General features: G+C 38.0%; 1 protein-coding gene across 1 annotated transcript in view; it reads left to right on the forward strand.

Moving 5' to 3' along the window:
- Positions 1–256: 256 nt before the first annotated feature.
- The window catches only part of IL1RAPL2 (interleukin 1 receptor accessory protein like 2), a 565,961-nt gene continuing 548,096 nt past the window's right edge, over positions 257–18,121 (forward strand). The window contains exons 1-3 of the mRNA XM_063084855.1: positions 257–400; positions 826–880; positions 4,554–4,775. Coding sequence (XP_062940925.1) covers positions 257–400; positions 826–880; positions 4,554–4,775 — 421 coding nt within the window. The remainder of the gene's footprint in view (positions 401–825; positions 881–4,553; positions 4,776–18,121) is intronic.

Consider the following 18,121-nt stretch of genomic DNA (forward strand, 5'->3'; position numbering starts at 1 on the left):
AGTGCTGGGGTAATAGGGAATGCTCCTCCCTGGCCACCTCCACCATTGGCCATGCATGCATCAGAAAAGCTTTCCATTAGAAAATTTTTCCAGAGGATTCACCATGTAACAGAGTCAAATCTCAGCTCTTTCTGAATCCAGTCCCTACTCTGGCTTAGAGTTCATGCTCTGGATTGGGTGAGGAGATATTCAGTTGTGCTTGGTAAGTACTGGGGGGATAATTAGGGGGTCTTGGTGGGCAAAATACCCGTTAGGCATGTATGGAAGGCCTGAGGGCAAAGATTTTGAGCAGAGCAAAGGCAGCATGGGTGAGAATCTGGGGAAATTACCTTATAGACGAAACAAGTCATCCTTCTGGATGATGAGAGGAACTGATGTGCGGGACCCTGTCAGGGTGCTGGTAGTCTGTTAAGGGTAAAGGGAAGAAGGTAGGGGATTAAGAAGTTATATTAATTTTCTATTGCTTCCGTAACAAATAACCACAAATCTAGCAGTTTAAAACAACATCCACTTATAAACTCCCAGTTTTGTAGGTCAGAAGTCTGAGTGGGTTCACTTGAGTTCTCTGCTTAGGGTCTCACAAGGCCAAAGTCAAGTGTTGGTTAGGCTGCTTTTACATGGAAGTTCTGGGGAAGAATCTCTTTCCAAGCCCATTCAGGTTGTTGGCAGAATCCAGTGCCTAATGGCTGTAGGGCTAACATTTCTGTTGCTCCTAGAGGTGGCTTGCATTCCTTCTCAAGTGTCTCCCTCCATCTTCAAAGCCAGAAATTGTGCATGGAGCCCTCATCACATTTCAGATTTTTCTGACTTCCCTTCCTTCTGCAGCTGCAGAAAGTTCTCTGCTTTTCAGCGCCCACAAGATTAGTTCAGGCCAACCTGTGTAATTTGCCTATTTTAAGATCAATTGTGCCATATAATGTAACATTATCACAGAAGTAATGTCATATTTACAGGTTCTGGAGGTGAGGATGGGGACATGTTGGGGAAGTCATTTTAGAATTTCTGCCTACTGCAGGGTCTTTATGGGGTTGAGGGTCAGGATTTTGTATTTCACTAGGAACCTCATGCTCCAAAGACCGATCCCATACTCTCAGCCGAAGCAGGGTCCAGGAGCTTTTGTTTTGGTTGGGAAGATGGGTGTGGGGAGAAGATGATGGGTAGTAATCTCTTAACAATCTGTGATCTAGGTGATGTTGATGGGCCCCAGAAACTGAACTACAATGACCAGGGATGAGGAAGAAGACCCTTAGGGTTCTGAAACTTAAGATTCCCCCATCACCAAATCTCCTGAAAACAGAATGTGCAGAGCCGTCCTCCCCACTGGACCACCTAAATAAAGACATTACTTGCCCCTCTGGAATTTCATGGTGAGACCAATGTAAGAGGGACATCTCTGGTGTCTCTCCAGGCTCACCTGTATCTGAGTCACAGTAAGAGATACAGTGGGTAAACCTTCAGGTTTGTGTAGAAGTGGTTAAGGACAGAGCCAGAAGCAAAGATGAGGCCAGCAGGAAATTGGGGTCCCTGGCATCTAACTCTTGTTTTTCAGAGGAAGAAAAGTTTTCTTGGAGGACAGAAAGAAGGTGGTCAGGCCTCAGTGGTCTGGCAGGGAGAAGGGACAGTGAATCTGGCGATCCCTCTCCCAATTGCCCTAACCCTGATAGTCTGGGCTGTATTACCCTCAAAATTTCTGCAGGGGGCCCAGCCCGTGGCGCACTCGGGAGAGTGCAGCGCTGGGAGCACAGCAACGCTCCTGCCGCGGGTTCGGATCCCATATAGGAATGGCCGGTGCACTCACTGGCTGAGCGCCGGTCACGAAAAAGACAAAAAAAAAAAAAAAAAAAAAAATTTCTGCAGGGTGCCTAAGCTCAGTGGTGAATAAATAGTCATCAAAAGGAAGATGTGGCTTGGCCTGGCTAGGCATGCCCAGGTAAACATATCCCTTCTGTTTTATCTTCTAGAGCTCTCTCATCCAGCCTATAAGTAGCATGTGGAGCTGATGTTGGGATGGTATACCTGAGGTTCTAACTGCTTCTTAAACAGACTTCCAACCAATCCTTTTTTTAAGTCTCACCATCATGTTCCCACTACTTCTAGAGGGAACTCCTGCCTCCAATTCCTTCCTATGAGGGGCCGACAAACCTCTATCCCATTAACAAATCTCCCTTATTCCTTCTCTCAATTTCTCATTCACCCAGGCATCATCATCATTCATCCATTCATCCTCCCACCCAGAGATGGAGACTCACTCCACTCCCTCAGCAGCCTTCCAGGCCATATTGATTGAGCCGGACCTTATCCAATACACACTGGACACTTGCAGACTGGAAGACTTGCGCCACTGTGTGATGTTGAACTAGCTTCATAAACAGCCATAAACAACAGGCTGTTGATATGATGTGTATTCCTTTGAGCAGGGAGGGAAGGGAGGGTGGTTAAAGACAGAAAGGGGAGTGCCACAGCTAGAGAGAAAAGAACTGTTGTCATTCACTTACTGATCACTGACAACAATGTCTTTCTTTATTCTTTTTAAAATTTTGCTTACTTTTTACCTGGGCTACTAGGAAGCTAAGAGACATATTGAACAATTACTGAATCTTTGAGAAGTATTTATTGTGCACCAACACTATACCAGGTGCTTTTGGTCTGTGCTACTTCATCTGAGTCTCCTGACAACATGTGGAGGGAGAGATTAATCCCCAGCACCACCCTGCACACTAGTCACTCCATCCCTGGCTGGATCCCCAATATCAGCACCTCCAAAGGCAGCCACTGCCTGTGCCTATGGCTGTTTTATAGATGAGGAAGTGGGAAACCCTCATTCTTCACTGATATATTACAACAATAAGATTGCTATAACTTGGATTAAAATATTAGTTACATGTGATAATTATTCGTATCAGTAACTGTGAGATAGTAGTAGGTAAGAGAGTGCAACCTAGATTCAAACTGGTTGTGGGACCATAGGCAACACATTTAATCTCTTATCTCAGTTTGCTCAGATGTAAACTAGGGATACCTATAATACCTATCTTATGAGATTGTTATGAAGATTAAATGAGGCAATGCACGTAAAGCAGGTAAAGCAATTCCTGATACACAGTAAAGAGTTCAGAAACTCTCCTATCATTAATATGGTTATTATTACCATCATTATTACTATTGTGTACCAAGTTTTAAGTCATTTAAACTAGACCAAAATTCCTTGAGGTGTGAATTTCTCCCTAATTTACCAGAACCCTTATTCCTCATAGTAGCATTAATTGCAATTATAGTACTAACATTAAGGCAAATAATATGATGGAGCTGATGTTGGGATGGTATACCTGAGGTTCTAACTGCTTCTTAAACAGACTTCCAACCAATCCTTTTTTTAAGTCTCACCGTCATGTTCCCACTACTTATACGTACCACTGATACGTGGGTATCAGTGATGCCTCATAATTATGTCCATTTTACAGATGCATGTCAAGATTCTTAGGAGTGGTATTAATTATGATTATAATATCAATGTAATGTAAATTACTGATATTCCAAAATCATCTTCATTTCACAGGCAGAACAGATAATACCATTATTCTTTTATGGGTATCCATTATTAGGACAGATGCATAGATGCAAAAATAATATTAGCAATAACAATAATGATAAGATTAACTATGTGATGTCATTATGTCATTTTCCAGAGTGGAAAAAACCACACCAGCACTACCAACAGTGGTCGTTACTACAATGTTTTTTTTTTTTTTTTTTTAAATATTGGAATAATGCAACTAACTGCATTAACATTTACCTCACTTATCCCGATTTTGATAAAATGAAAAGGAAACACCAGGATTTCTTAGCAGTATAGAATTCATTTATTATTAATTATATTTATTATTAAGTTATTAAATTGTGTTGCACTGTAATATTTGTTATTAACAATGATTGTGGTATAAATAATAGTTAATAATACAATTACAGTATTGGTTATAATGATTAATGATGTACTCAATTAAGAACTTTATAATAATTGATTCTCTAAAGGTGAAATAATTAAATAATATAAATAATAATGTAAACACAAATGATAATGAGCACACAGTAATTATCCCAAATTAACAAAAGGTAAAGCATAACACAAGCCTACCTGCTGGTGCTTCCTGGTTAACTAAAATTATAACATTATGATATTAATAAAAATACAAATAATAGTAACGCGGATATACTAGAATTATGCCCTTTTCACCGTGGAGATGATTAGTACGTGGGCACAGTGGCATACGTTTAATTTTCTAATATTAACCTAAGCGGACATAGTAACATTATGGAATGTCCTGTAATCATACTCATACCCTAGAGGGGAAAAGGCGTGGCAGACATTCTGGATAGTGAAACCTTTTATTATTAAGGTGCCAACACTACACTGATGCAGGTTATACCCAGGAAGTGCTGTGAACCTGGCAGTTTCCCTGGTGTGTAAGGCTGAGGCCAGGGTGGTGCCCCCTTGAGCACTCTTGGCCACACCTCCAAGTGATACCCGTACCTCCACCCTCCTCCATGGCACCCAGGCTCTTTCCGGCATTTTGAGGGCCTCAGCCCCACTTCAACCCACAGCTGCCCTCCAAATGCTCTTCATGAACGAACGCGATACGTTCTGAAGGTTGCTGAGGACCGGCTCTCCACCGCGCCAGTGGCCTGGGCATTTCCACCTCAAGGCACTTGTCCAACCTGCACTCCAAGGTACCCCACAGCTGCCACTTCCCGGGCCACAGGGGTCAAGGAGAACACGCGTGATTAGGGATGGGGGAGAAATTGCTGCCTCACCTTCCATTACCGCCCCTCTGCCCCTCCACAACACCTACTTGGATGAGAATGGAGTTAACTGGGTGGACAGGTATGAGGTGAGGGTGGGGGTGGAGGAAGGAAGGGAAGTGCTCAGGGTGTCAGAGCTGCTTGTGGAGATGGTGGGGGGAGGGGTATTAAGCCACCTATCTTTTTACCTGATCAGTCTGGAATCAATCCAAGAACAAGTAAATTCCCCTCGCCCCCAACCTACTTGAAGAGATACAATGTAGGAGGTTGCCTGCCAGTGAGCTATGCGGGTATGTGAGGGAACAGTGTACTAGGCCCTGGGCACAGCCACTGCAAAAGCCTGGGGGCTAGAAGGTGCTTTGTGGGTTTTATGAACTATTTAAGTGGCTCAGGCCTGACAAATTTGTGTTGATAAATAACAAAAATATTTACCAACTAACAAAGCGGTTCATAACCCTATTTTGCACTGCTCCGCCTTTTAAAGATAGTTACAATTTTATATAATAAATGTTTATTTATATTATGATATTTTACATAAAATATATAGTAGGATGACTCATATGAAATTGTCAATATTTGACCTTGATCTGCAAAAATAGCAATTTCATGTGATTCAACCTATTATAGTTAACACATAAACGTAATTATACATATATTTAGTTCTAAAATATATTTTTATTATATACATTATATAATTAATAATTATATAAAATATAAAATAAACATATTTATATAAATACAAACTTATAAGCTATAAAATAATATGCAAAATACAAATTTGTAAGCTATAAAATAATATGCAATCTAATAAATGTATATATAGTTTATAAAATATAAATATGTAGTCAATAATATTGTAATATAAGTTATTATAATTTAGCATACAACAAATATATGTATTATAATAGTGTATTAGTCCATTTCTGTTGTTTAAAACAGAAATACCTGAAACTGGGTGATTTATAAACAAAATGAAATTTATTACTTAACAGTTTCAGAGGCTGGGAAGACCAAAGTCCAGGGAACATATTTGGTGAGGGTTTTCTTTGGTGGTGGCTTTGCAGCAATGTAGGGTTCTCTCATGGCAGAAAATGGCAGAGCAGAGAGAGAGAGATAGCTCCTCATGCACACTCTTCTTAAAGCCTGAGAATCATGCCCCTGGCCACCATTATTAATCCATTACTATGGTGTGGTTCTAGAATCTAATCACCTCCTCAAGGCCCCAGCTTTCATTACCATAATAGGATTTCCCACCTTTGACAATTCCAGTGGGGATTAAGTCTCAATGAAGTTAGGGGGGCACCAATCTATGGCAAATAGTATAGAGTAATATACATATGTGCATATTATATATGTGTATATGTATATTATGTACATTTACTCTATAATATTATGTAAAATGACTATGAAATCATATTATCATATGTTAGTGTTTACCTAAAAAAAAACTGAGACCACACACATATATATATATGTGTGTGTGCATATATATATGTATACATATATATGTGTGTGTATACACACACACACACACACACACACACACATAGCAAGGTTTTAATGAGCAAATATGATGATTGCAATTGGGGACACGCATAGTTAGGTCACCCTGAGAAATGCATTACAAACAGGGCCAGCAGTGTTTAGCATTTTATAATCACAAGAAAGGGGAAAGGTCAAAGGATAGAAAGAGAGAAGACAGCCTTGCCTAATGACTTCATCAGGTTTTCTATTGGTTGTACATAACATAGAGATTTGGGACTGTTACTAGTTTACGTAAGGGTTTACAAGAAGCATTCTAGGTTATTTTATGGCTTTCTGGTGCCTTTAAGTCTGCTTCTAAGTAAAAATGGTCTTATGATAATGTTTTCTAGAACAGGTGGATGTGACTGCTGACTTATCCCAAATCTCTCAAGGCACTATAATTTAGCTGACCTGGTCAGAGCAGTTTTTTGGTTATTATTAGAGTTATTTCATTATGCCCATTATGCCCATTCAGTGTCCTGATGTGAAATTTATAGGTATTGTGACTTACTTATGCCCCAAATTTGAAAAAACTATTTAATGACCTGACTTTAAAGGGGAAATAATAGTAATCTGTATTGAAATAATGTGTACTATCATTTGTAAAGGCTTGAAAAGTACAGTAGAAGAATTAACAGACTGATATATAAGTCGTAGTAGTAGCAGTTGTAATAGGGAAGATTTACTAAGTATCACCTGTGTACCAAGCACTGGAATACACCTCACAGGAGCCATCACTTAACTGGTCTTTATTCCTACCTTCAACCCCTTCCCTTGTAAAATAAGCTTTTAGTCACTAATTTTTTTTTCAGTGCTCACATCTATGTGTGTTAGAGGCTAAATTTTGGAGGGCATAGTAGTTACCTCCAGAGAGGGGTTTGAGATGAAGATGGGACTGTGTGTGCTGGTTAAAGGGGACATTAGCTATATCTGCAATGTTTATTTCTTTAATAAAACAAAGCTACTGAAAGCGAATTGGAAAAAAAAGTTATCATTATTAATTTTGGATGTTGAAATCATAGGAGTTTATAATATTATTTGTTTTAGCTGTCTGTAACTTTGAAATTAAGAAAAAACTCAAAAAGAAGATTCCCAGTGGGAGATATTCCAAGTGAGCAAATATGCAGCTTGTCTTCTTGACCAGGGACCTCGGCAACCATCACATAATCCATATTATTGGTGCCAGGTTGGAGCTTGTCTAGTTTAGCATCTTCATTTCTTTTATTAGTAGAAACTGACTTACACAAAGCCAGGTGTCATGTTAATGAGGCAGAGGTAGAATGAGAACCCACATTTTCTGATCCCCAGTCAGCTCTATATTATTTTCACCACCTTGGCATTGGGGTCCAGGGTAATGAACTGAAAGGTCTGACAAATTCTCAGTCAATCCAGAAAGATTTTATTCTTTTCACAATTCTCTACTAACTGTGGCAGAGGAGTGGATTCAAGTGTTTTAGAAAATATTTCAACAACCCAAAGATTAATTTCCAGCTAATATGAAACTTAGTTAACCAAAGGAGTTCACTCCACCAGCAGTTAATTGTATGAGGCCTCATAGGATGAGAACATATAAACCTATATTTAGTAAGTCCTATTAAGTTTCTGATCCAGGAGGTGCTGATGGAAGATAATAAGAGAAAAAAAAAAAAAAAAAAAAAAAGAGAAAGAAAAAGAAAAACATAAGGAATCTCTGAACTGGACTAATGTGCAAGTCAGTATGGTAGTAAAACCAGGATGCCACTTCTAACTTGACACCTAGGTAAATTAAGCTCAGGGCATGACTAGGATTTGGTTGAGAGATGCATGGAAAGTGGGAGAAATGGTGTGGGGGTGGCATCAGGAAAGAGCTGAGTGAACAGAATCCCATAGCATGAGTGCTTTCTGACAAGGTAGGCTAGGGTAGGACAGGGTCAGTGGAGGTCAGCCTGTATAGAGCAGGGAGTTTCTCTTAGAGGGGTAGGCAGTCACTTTGATAGGGTAGGGCCACTTTGATAGGGTAGGGCCGATTTGTAAGAACTTGGGTGATAGACTGGTGATTGTGATTTACTCAGCAGGGGATCATGAGTTCTTGAGTAGGGGTGTGGCAGAGACATTATTTCTGTTACTCATGGCCACAGGTCATGGAAAAGTGGCAGTCGTTTATTATTATGAACACATTTTGTATATTGGGGCCAATACTCTGACATTCCTATCCGAGTTTGGACACATCACTTGCTCTGGTTGGGGAGCAATAGGGGAAATATTATGGTATCTTTGACAAATTTAAACAACTTTTGATTATCAGTGAATTTTGGGGGGAAACAATAACACAACTGATTTAATCCCATAAAAATTTAAGTGTCTACTGTGTGTGTTGCATTGGGCCTTGTCCTAGAAATATAGAGAAAATGAGACAACCATTTAACTGGGAGTGAGCTGTGTAGACAAACACATGGTGAGAGCACCACAGAGGACAGAATTCACATTGGGCAGTGAAGTACAGTTTCATAAAAGTGACATTTGAATCTTGGTCTTGGAGTATGAGTACAATCTCAATATGTAGGCACAGAGGTTCTGAAGAGTATTCTAGTGGAAAGAGCCAGAAGACCAAACGCAGAGAAGTAAATGGCCTGTTTGGAAATTGTGAGTATTTGATTCAAGTATAGGATGTGTGAAGTGTTGTCGATAGGGGCTGAAAAGATAGGCAGTTTTAGGTGAGCAAGGGGAGCTAGGCTAAGAGACTTGCACACAGAAATCCACTGAAGGATTTGAGCAATAAAGGGACATATAGCATTACATTTTTAAAAGATCACATTGGTCGCTGCTGAAAGAACTGATTGGAATGGAAAGGGTGGAAGATCATTTACAAAGATATTGCAATAGCAGGATACAAAATCAACGTACAAAAATCATCAGCATGTTTTTACACTAACAAGTAACTATCCAAAAAAAAAGTCAAGACAACTCATTTACAATATCATCAAAGAATACTTAGAAATAAATTTAACCAGGGAGGTGAATGATACATATGACACAAACTATAAAAATTTAATGAAAGAAATTGAGGAAGACACAAATAAATGGAACAGTATTCCATGTTCATGAATTGGAAGAATTAATATTATTAGAATGTTTGTACTACTCAAAGCAATCTAAAGATTCAATGCAATTCCTATCAAAATTCCAATGCAATTTTTCATTACAGAAATAGAAAAAGAGCTCTAAAATTCTTATGAAATCACTAAAGACCCCAAATAACCAAAACAACCTTGAACAAAAAGAACAAAGCTGGAGGCATTACACTACCTCATCTCAAAATATAGTACAAAGCTATAGTAATCAAAATAGCATGGTACTAATGTATAAGCAGACATGTAGACTAATGGGTCAGATTAGAGAGACCTGAAATAAACCCATACATTTACAGTAAACTCATCTTTGACAGAAGTGCTCAGAACACATAATAAGGAAAGGACAGTCTCTTCAATAAATGGTCTTTGGAAAAATGGATATCCACATGTGTATTGAAATTAAACATGCATGTTGAATTTAACCAATGTTTCCCCATTCCTCACTCCTGGCCCCTTATGATCACCATTCAAATCTCTATATTTATGAATTCAACTTTTTTAGATTTCACATATAACTGAGATCATGCAGTGTTCATCTGTCTGTGCTTGGCTTATTTTACGTAACATAACATCCTGCAGGTTTATCAACTCAACTTTGACAAAAAGTGCCCAGAGCACATGCATGTTGAAATTAGAGTGAAATTAGACCCTCATCTCACACCATATACAAAAAATTAACTCAAAATGCACTAAAGACTTGAATGTAAGACCTAAAACTCTAAAAATACTAGAAAAAAACATAGGGAAAAAGCATCTTGACATTGGTCTGGGTAATGATTTGGCAGGGGGCTATGATCTCCAAACCACAGGCAACAAAAGCAAAAATCGACAAATGGGATTGCATCACACTAAAAAGCTTCTGCATAGCCAAGGAAACAATTAACAAAGTGAAGAGACAACCTATAGAATGAGCAAAAATATTTGCAAATCATATGTCTGATAAGGGATTAATTCACAAAATATATATAAAACTCAAATAACACAATAGCAAAAAACCAAATAACCTCACTAAAAAATGGGCGAAGCATCTGAACAGACATTTCTAAAAAGAAGACATAGAAATGGCCAACAGATACATGAATAAAATGATCAACATCACTTATCATCAAAGAAATGCAAATTAAAACCACAATGAGATATCACCTCACACCTGTTGAAATGGCTCTTATCAAAAAGCCAAAAGATAAGTGTTGATGAGGATGTGGAGAAAAGGGAAACCTTGCACACCATTGGTGGGAATGCAAATTTGTATAGCCATTGTGGAAAACAGTATGGACGTTCCTCAAAAAATTAAAAATAGAACTATCATGTAATCTAGCAATTGTACTTTGGGGTACATATCCAAAGGAAAACTAAACCAGGATATTGAAGAGATACCTGCAGTCTGATGTTTATCAAAGCATTATTTACAATTGCCAAGATATGGAATCAACCCGTGTCCATTAATAAATGAATGGGTAAGGAAAATATAATACACACACACAGAGAGGAATACTATTTAGCCTGAAAAAAGAATGAAATCCTGTCATTCATGACAACATGGACAATCCTGCAGGATGTTATGTTAAGTGAAATAAGCCAAGCACAGACAGATAAACAATGCATGATTTCGCTCATACGTGAAATATAAAAAAGTTGAACTCTTAGAAGCATAGAATAGAATGGTGGTTACCAGGGGCCAGTAGTGGGGAATGGGGAAATGTTGGTTAAAAGGTACAAAGTTTCAACCAAACAGTAGGAAAATTCAAGACATCTTTTGTACAGCATAGTGGATATAGTTAATAACAAGGTACACTTGAAAATTGTTTGCTTTGTTTCTTTTTGGTGGCTGACTAGTACGGGGATCCAGGGATCCAAACCTGTGACCTTGGTGTTATAAGGCTGCACTCTAACCAACTGAGCTAACTGGCCAGCCCCTTAAAATTGTTAAGAGAGTAGATCTTAAGTGCTCTCACCACAAAACATAATTATGCGGGGTGATGAATATATTAATTATCTTGATTTCAAAATTTTATAATGTATACATATATCAAAACATTATGATGCATACCATAAACATATGCAATTTTATTTGTTAATTAAAAGTTAATAAAACTGAAAAAAATGATATTGCAGTAGTCCAATCAAGATACACTAAATGTCTAGAGAGAGGACAGATTTGAGTAACTTTTCAGAAGTGGCAAGACTTAATGTCTTAGGGAAAGTCAAGATTCAGGGATGACTCCCAAAGTTTTTGGCTTGGATGACTGTGAACATAGGATGTGGAGAAGATTTGGCATGGGAGAGAAGCTCACTGACAAGCATCCTGGATTTCAGGGGCAGCAGAAAGCCTGCTAGATTGGCTGGCGGGTAGAGCTGATATCGTGTCTCCCATAGGTATGTTTGCTGCCTCCGCCTTCTCATTAACATCAGTGCATGTGAGAAGAGCTCCTGGCTAGTGGCTCATTCCCAAGGAGACTCATAAAGCTTCAGGTAATCAGGAATTGAGGAGTTAGTTGTAATGCCTCACCATGGCTTCACCTCCAGAATGTAACTGTGGCTCATTCATCTGGTAAAGATCAAAAGAATTATCCTGACAAAGCATTGCACAGATCTTGTAATGAGAGGGAAATGAAGACGGTTGCCAGACCATTATTAAGCATAATCACTAGATTGAAATGAGATGAAGGACTTCATTTAGGCAGAACTTTCCCATTGACAAATAGTAGGGGGTAAAAGTATGAAAAGGAGGCATATAATCCAATTCATAAAAAATGTAAAAATGTTTTAAAAAATCTAGAGCAGTATCATTCATTGTATTTATAGAGCTGCAGCAGGGAATCTTTTTACTGATGAACATTGATGCACAGATGAAACTTAAAAAATCAATATTTTTTCCACAGATAGCACTTTATTTTTAAAAAGTGGCAAATAGCTTTGTCCATATTTATAGGCTAGGAGTAAGGAGGCATAGGTCACTCCTTAAAGGGTTTGACTGGCTAGTGTTTGTGTGCTGCCCACTTGAGGCAGACGGAGGCCACTGTGATGGGTATAAATAAAAAGAAACTTGTCTTCAGGTGCATGGGAGGGGGTCTGAGACAGAAATAAAAGGCATTAAACTCCCTCATTAAAATATTAAGAACAGGGAGCATAATGCTGTATTCAATAATATACATAACTACGAATGTTATGATAAGCACACAGCTCTATTCCTTGATTATAATGGTAGAAACTGGGTGATTATCCCTAGATATTTAATTTTAAATATGTTAGTATGGGTCAAGTAAAATATATCCAAGGTTTAGTTCTGATCTTTGAAGGTTACATCAAGTATAAGAATTATTAATAATTTATTAGACTGTAAACACTGTGTATAATCCATAGATAAATAATTGGCATATATTATTTGATGGTTATTATTCTCACAATGGTTATTATTTGGGGATATAATATCACTCAGCTGGAAAGGTCTACTCTACTGGACAAGCATGAACTTTGTGGAATACATATGACAATTTGGATAGCACCCAGCAAATTTTAATGTTTTACTGGCTCGGGAGCTGGGGTGAGGACAAGTATAGGAGGCAGCACATGAACACATCATGATTAATAGCTTAGGTTCTGGAGTCCAACTTATCTGGGTTGGGGTCTGAACTCTGCCACCACAACTTGAGTGACCTTGAGCAAGTCAGTTAAACACTGAGGTTTTCTTTCCTCATTAGTAAAATGGGAATAACAAGAGTCCCTCCCTCCCAGAGTTTGAAACAGAATGAAATGAGAAAAATGCATACAAAACACATAGCACTGTGCCTAGCTGTTCTATACTAGAGCTCAGTGAATACCCATAGCTGTTGCTGTTGGACTTTTCGGTGTTCGGTCATTTACCTGGTGTGTGTCTAATCTGGTTCCGCAGTTTGAGCAAGATTTCAGTTGTGCTATCAGCTTTTAGCTCCCTCTGTCACCCACAATGTGCATTATCATAGGTGTGCTGTGATCCCTCCCCAGCAACAAGCAGTTGGTCAATAACAAATTCTTAGTTTTAGAGATTGGGTAGGGAAAACTTGAGTACTACACAAAAACTTGGACAGCTCTCCCTCTAGTGGTAATTTGATGAATTGCCCCCAACAGTTGCCCTGTTGATTCACAAACAGGAGAGCTGGTGTAAAAAATGAATGGGATATACTTGACATAGTTAAAATAAAACATCTGGTTTAACAAACGAATTTGTTAATCACAAACACACAATAAACTAGCATGGGGTACATCGCAGGCAAAGGACTGAAATTGCAATGAACATCATCAAAGTATCTGGAGCTTGCATATTTTCTCATGTGCTAATTAGCCATTTTACCTAACAGGATTTCCAATTTGGGGAAAAAATCCAGAATTAGGAATTCTATACATAGCTATATATCCAATCTCCCAATAAAAAAGTTGTAATGTACATGACCATTAGAGTTTAATTTTACTGCACTCAATATTTTTTTCTTAAATATTATTATAATTGTTGATAATAACATCTTATCCTCTTATAGATATTTATAAACTTTTCACAGGGCTTTGTTTTTACAGCAGGTAAGTGTGGCAGAATTTTCCCTTTTGATTGTATTGAGGAGGAAGCAGGAGACTTATCTATAAAGAGGCTAAATGGTTATACTCAGGTCACCCAGGGCACTTTGCAGGGGACTGCACAAGTTTTTACCCATGGGTATCTCATCCTGGCAAAATAAATTATATGGATGCCGACATGCCCCTTTTATATTCTTAATGTACTCCTTCTTCTGAATGTTCATCTCAAATTCCCTGAGCATGCACTTGTTTTGCAGATTGGAATGAAAATGATTAAAATAGAGACCTGAATTTCAAAGAAGTGGCTTCCTTCACTCCATTGTAATTGTTGTGGAGAGCTCAGATATGAAAGCATTTCTGCCAATAAGACTAAACCAAGAATAATAACTTTATGAGTCTTGTAGAAATCTAAATCAAGGGAGTAGAGATGAGAATCTGAAATAACACAATTGTTCTTTTAAATACTTGAATTGCTATTCATAAGGCCGAAGAGTGAACAGAGAGAATGGATAATGTAGAAATAGGAGGTATTTCCTAATGGAGGGACAGGAATACTTATAACCAGCACAACTGTACAATTTCAGTGACTGCTTAGTGAGACCTAGTTATCAATCCACCTGTGAGAGAAACCAGTCTATCCAGAATACAGTTTTCTCAGGAGCCCTATGTGTGTGTGTTGGGGCCGGGCAGGAGGGAGGGCACTGCTTAAACAGGTACCACTGGAGTTGTGAATAGAATAGAGCTGAGTTCCTCTGTGGATTGAAGGCCTGTGCTGATGAGGTCAAGCTTTCAGGTTGGCCACCTCTATGGGCTGTTCACTTCCACTATGTTCCCAACCTGGCCATAGCCTGTACCTTTGCCAGATATATCATAGATCCATTCATTCAGCTATTTGTCAAATATGTATGGAGAATCAAGTTGCAAGGGGCTTTGAAAGTATGGTATGTTATTGCAAACTCCTCATGACAGAAATATGACATTATTTATGACTTCTGATGGCACTTGACAAATTCAGTTGTATTTGGCTTTTCACTTTTTTTCTTTTTGTGACCTTCTGACACCCCTCAGTTCTTCCCTCTTAACCTCAAGATATTCAATCCCTTTATGCTGACTTGCCACCTGACTATTAAGGCCTCTTACCTTAGTCTGTACTTCTTAGTTGTTTCACTAGTCCCAAATATAAAAATAAATGTACTATATCCTATTCCCTTCCCTCTTGCCTCATTCTTAGCAATCCGATATAAACAACTTATACCACCTTGTTGGAATCTAGTAGTGTTCCAATGTTCTTTAGATATGAGGCTACAATGCCTTAGCTCACGGAAATGGATTTGTACTTGCGAAAGTAAAGTTAGGAAAAATATTTCGTGGTGGGAGAGCCTTCGTGGATCCCTGGTATGATACCTTTGTCTATTTTTTGGGAAAACTTCCTTAGGACTCCTGAAATACCTTGTACTGTAAATACTAAGGGAAAAGAATAAAAAGGATAACGTTTAGAAATTATTTTCCCTATCATTACATTTCTGTTCTCTGCCTATTGACTACCTCTCTGATACCTAAAGCAAAGAAACAGAAGAAAAGGGCCTGTAAATCTGTTAAATCAAATACATGTTGCTCAGATGGTACTTAAAAGGAAATGAATTCTCAGTGTACTCTTAAGGTCTGTATGATAAAGTTAATTTTAATGGCATTTAAATGTCTTAAACTGCTGTTGAGCATGATTGTTGTGACTCAGAAGCAGATATTTTGATTATCTTCAATACCAACCATGTCCCATCACTAATGAGCCAAACCAGCCTGTTAACATTGTAAGGGTGTGGATTATGCAACACATCATTTAGAGGAGATAACTAAAGGGATTCAGGGAGAAAATGGAAAAAAACATTCCAAAATCTTTTTTCTATAAAGGAGGTAATTATAGTGTTTGAGGCTGTTTTACCAGGCCAAATTTGTTAATTCAAAAACACTTGCTGTGCATCTTAGGGTTAGGAGAAAACAAAAATTGAAATACTTAAAAGTATTTTTTTAAAATTATATCTGTTTTCCTTGTTTCTATTAATCAACTTTTAAAGTAAATCTATAAGAAAACATATATTTTCTTAAAAAAAATTATACTGTTACCTCTAACTTGTGTTAATTCACAGGAATAGTACAGCAGATAATCCATAAAAAGGAATAATATAAAATTCATCTAAAGATAATAGAACAGAAAATATTAAAACTGCATTTAATCCAGAGATTATCACTAGTAATTTGTCATGACCTGGAAAGTTCAACTAATATAAATTTCCCCCTCTCTGTTCTTGACAGTTATGAGACTGACAAATGACAGGTAAACAAGCCAATACCAAGGAGTGAATAAAAAAGACCCCTAAGAGATACCCAGTGACAGTACATATTTAGTCCAATCCACTGTACCCTCTTGGCTTTAACAGTGCACAACAGTCATCAAAATCCATAGTGATGAATCTGATACCTCTGAATTCAAAAAGAAAATTCAAATGCCCTTCAATATAAATTTAAAGTGAGTTATTTGTTTATTTCTAATGAATGCCTTGCATAACTATGAGAGGAGTTGAGGCACCTTATAATAAAAGCCCATATGCAGAAGGGCAATGAAAAATGAAGTCAGAAAGAGTGATCAGAAACAATGGAGTTCAAAAACATTCTCGGGCCATAGACCCCTTTGAAGATCTGATGAAGAGCTATGGAAAATCTCTTCAGAGAAGTACATCTATGCAAATGGAGACATTGTTTTGCCAACAACCTTGAAGCCTATCTAGGCACCCTCCCCCTGGGTGTCCTGGAACCCTAGTTCAGGAACACTTTATATAGAGAAAATGAAATCCTGAGGTAAGATATTTATTACATTTGAGCATTGTATTTAGCTCTGAGCTTCCTGTCAACTGAGGTTAAAAGATTAAACACACTGGGTTATAGAGTTCTCAACATCTAAAAAAGGAAGCAGATCGGTTCACAAAGTTACAAGCAAAACATAATTTAAAAATGGTTGTGTTTATACAGTTTATGAAATGATTATTTATAAAGAGTAATCAAGTAATATAAAGGGATGTAGTAAAATTTGATGAAATTCTTTGAAAATAAGTAATTGGAGGTAGAATGTCTATGCTAACTATATTGACTAGCATATTAAATTAGCCACAGTGTCTCGTTTCTAACCCTTCTGGAAAAAAGGGAATTTACTGTATATGTATTTTCTTTAATGGTAGATTTACCCACCTAATATTATTTGATTAAAGTTGACATAAATATAATATATTCCCATGAGCACACAACAGCTAAGCAGCAAGGGAGGCCTAAGGGTATAAAGAAAAATTGACTGACAATTAAATATCTGCTATTAATAGGTCATACCATGGAAAACTGGCATGTATATAATAGCAAATAATCGCTTTAGATGCTCACTGTTTCCCACCCCGGCATTTACTTTCTCAAAGGCAAATAAAGTACACAGTGGTTCTTGTCACAATTATAGGCATAGGCAGTATAGAGTAGGGGTTAAAAACACATTCCCTGGAATCAGAGGCTAGTTTCCCACAACTTATTAGCTGTGTGACCTTGGGCAAAGTCATTTAACTTCTCTGAGTCTCAGTGTTTTCATCTGTAAGGTAAGAATAAAAGTGTTAATTTCAGGGCTGCTCCTAAGTTGTGTAGGGGTGTCCTGGAAATTTTTGTTTTGCGGGGCTCCTGTCTATACAAACAATTTGAGTCACCTAAAACCAACACGCCAGTGTCTTTCTAGCTGTCTAATTTCACACAATGCAGTGAAGGAAATACTGCATGGCTAGCAGGAATGATCCTCTTGTCAAACCACTCTGCTGGAATTGGGACCTGGCCTTAGAGCCCCAGAACAACCCTATAGGCAAGACTGCTGTAGCTCCTTGGAGGATTTAGTCTACTCCAAGCATAGGGTTGCTGCAGAGGATTGGAAAACACCCCAAAGCACAGGGCTAGAGCAGGGGCTCTGCTTGTTAAGGTCTAAGCAAGACACTGGGCTATCTCATAGGATCACTAGGAATATGGAATGAAGTAATCTATGTAAAACACTAGACTCAGTACCTGGCTTGCAGAAAGTCCTCAGTACATGTTGGCAATGATTACTGTTCTTACCATTATTATCA

This window comes from Cynocephalus volans, chromosome X, assembly GCF_027409185.1.
Source record: "Cynocephalus volans isolate mCynVol1 chromosome X, mCynVol1.pri, whole genome shotgun sequence".
Classification (NCBI taxonomy): Eukaryota; Metazoa; Chordata; class Mammalia; order Dermoptera; family Cynocephalidae; genus Cynocephalus; species Cynocephalus volans.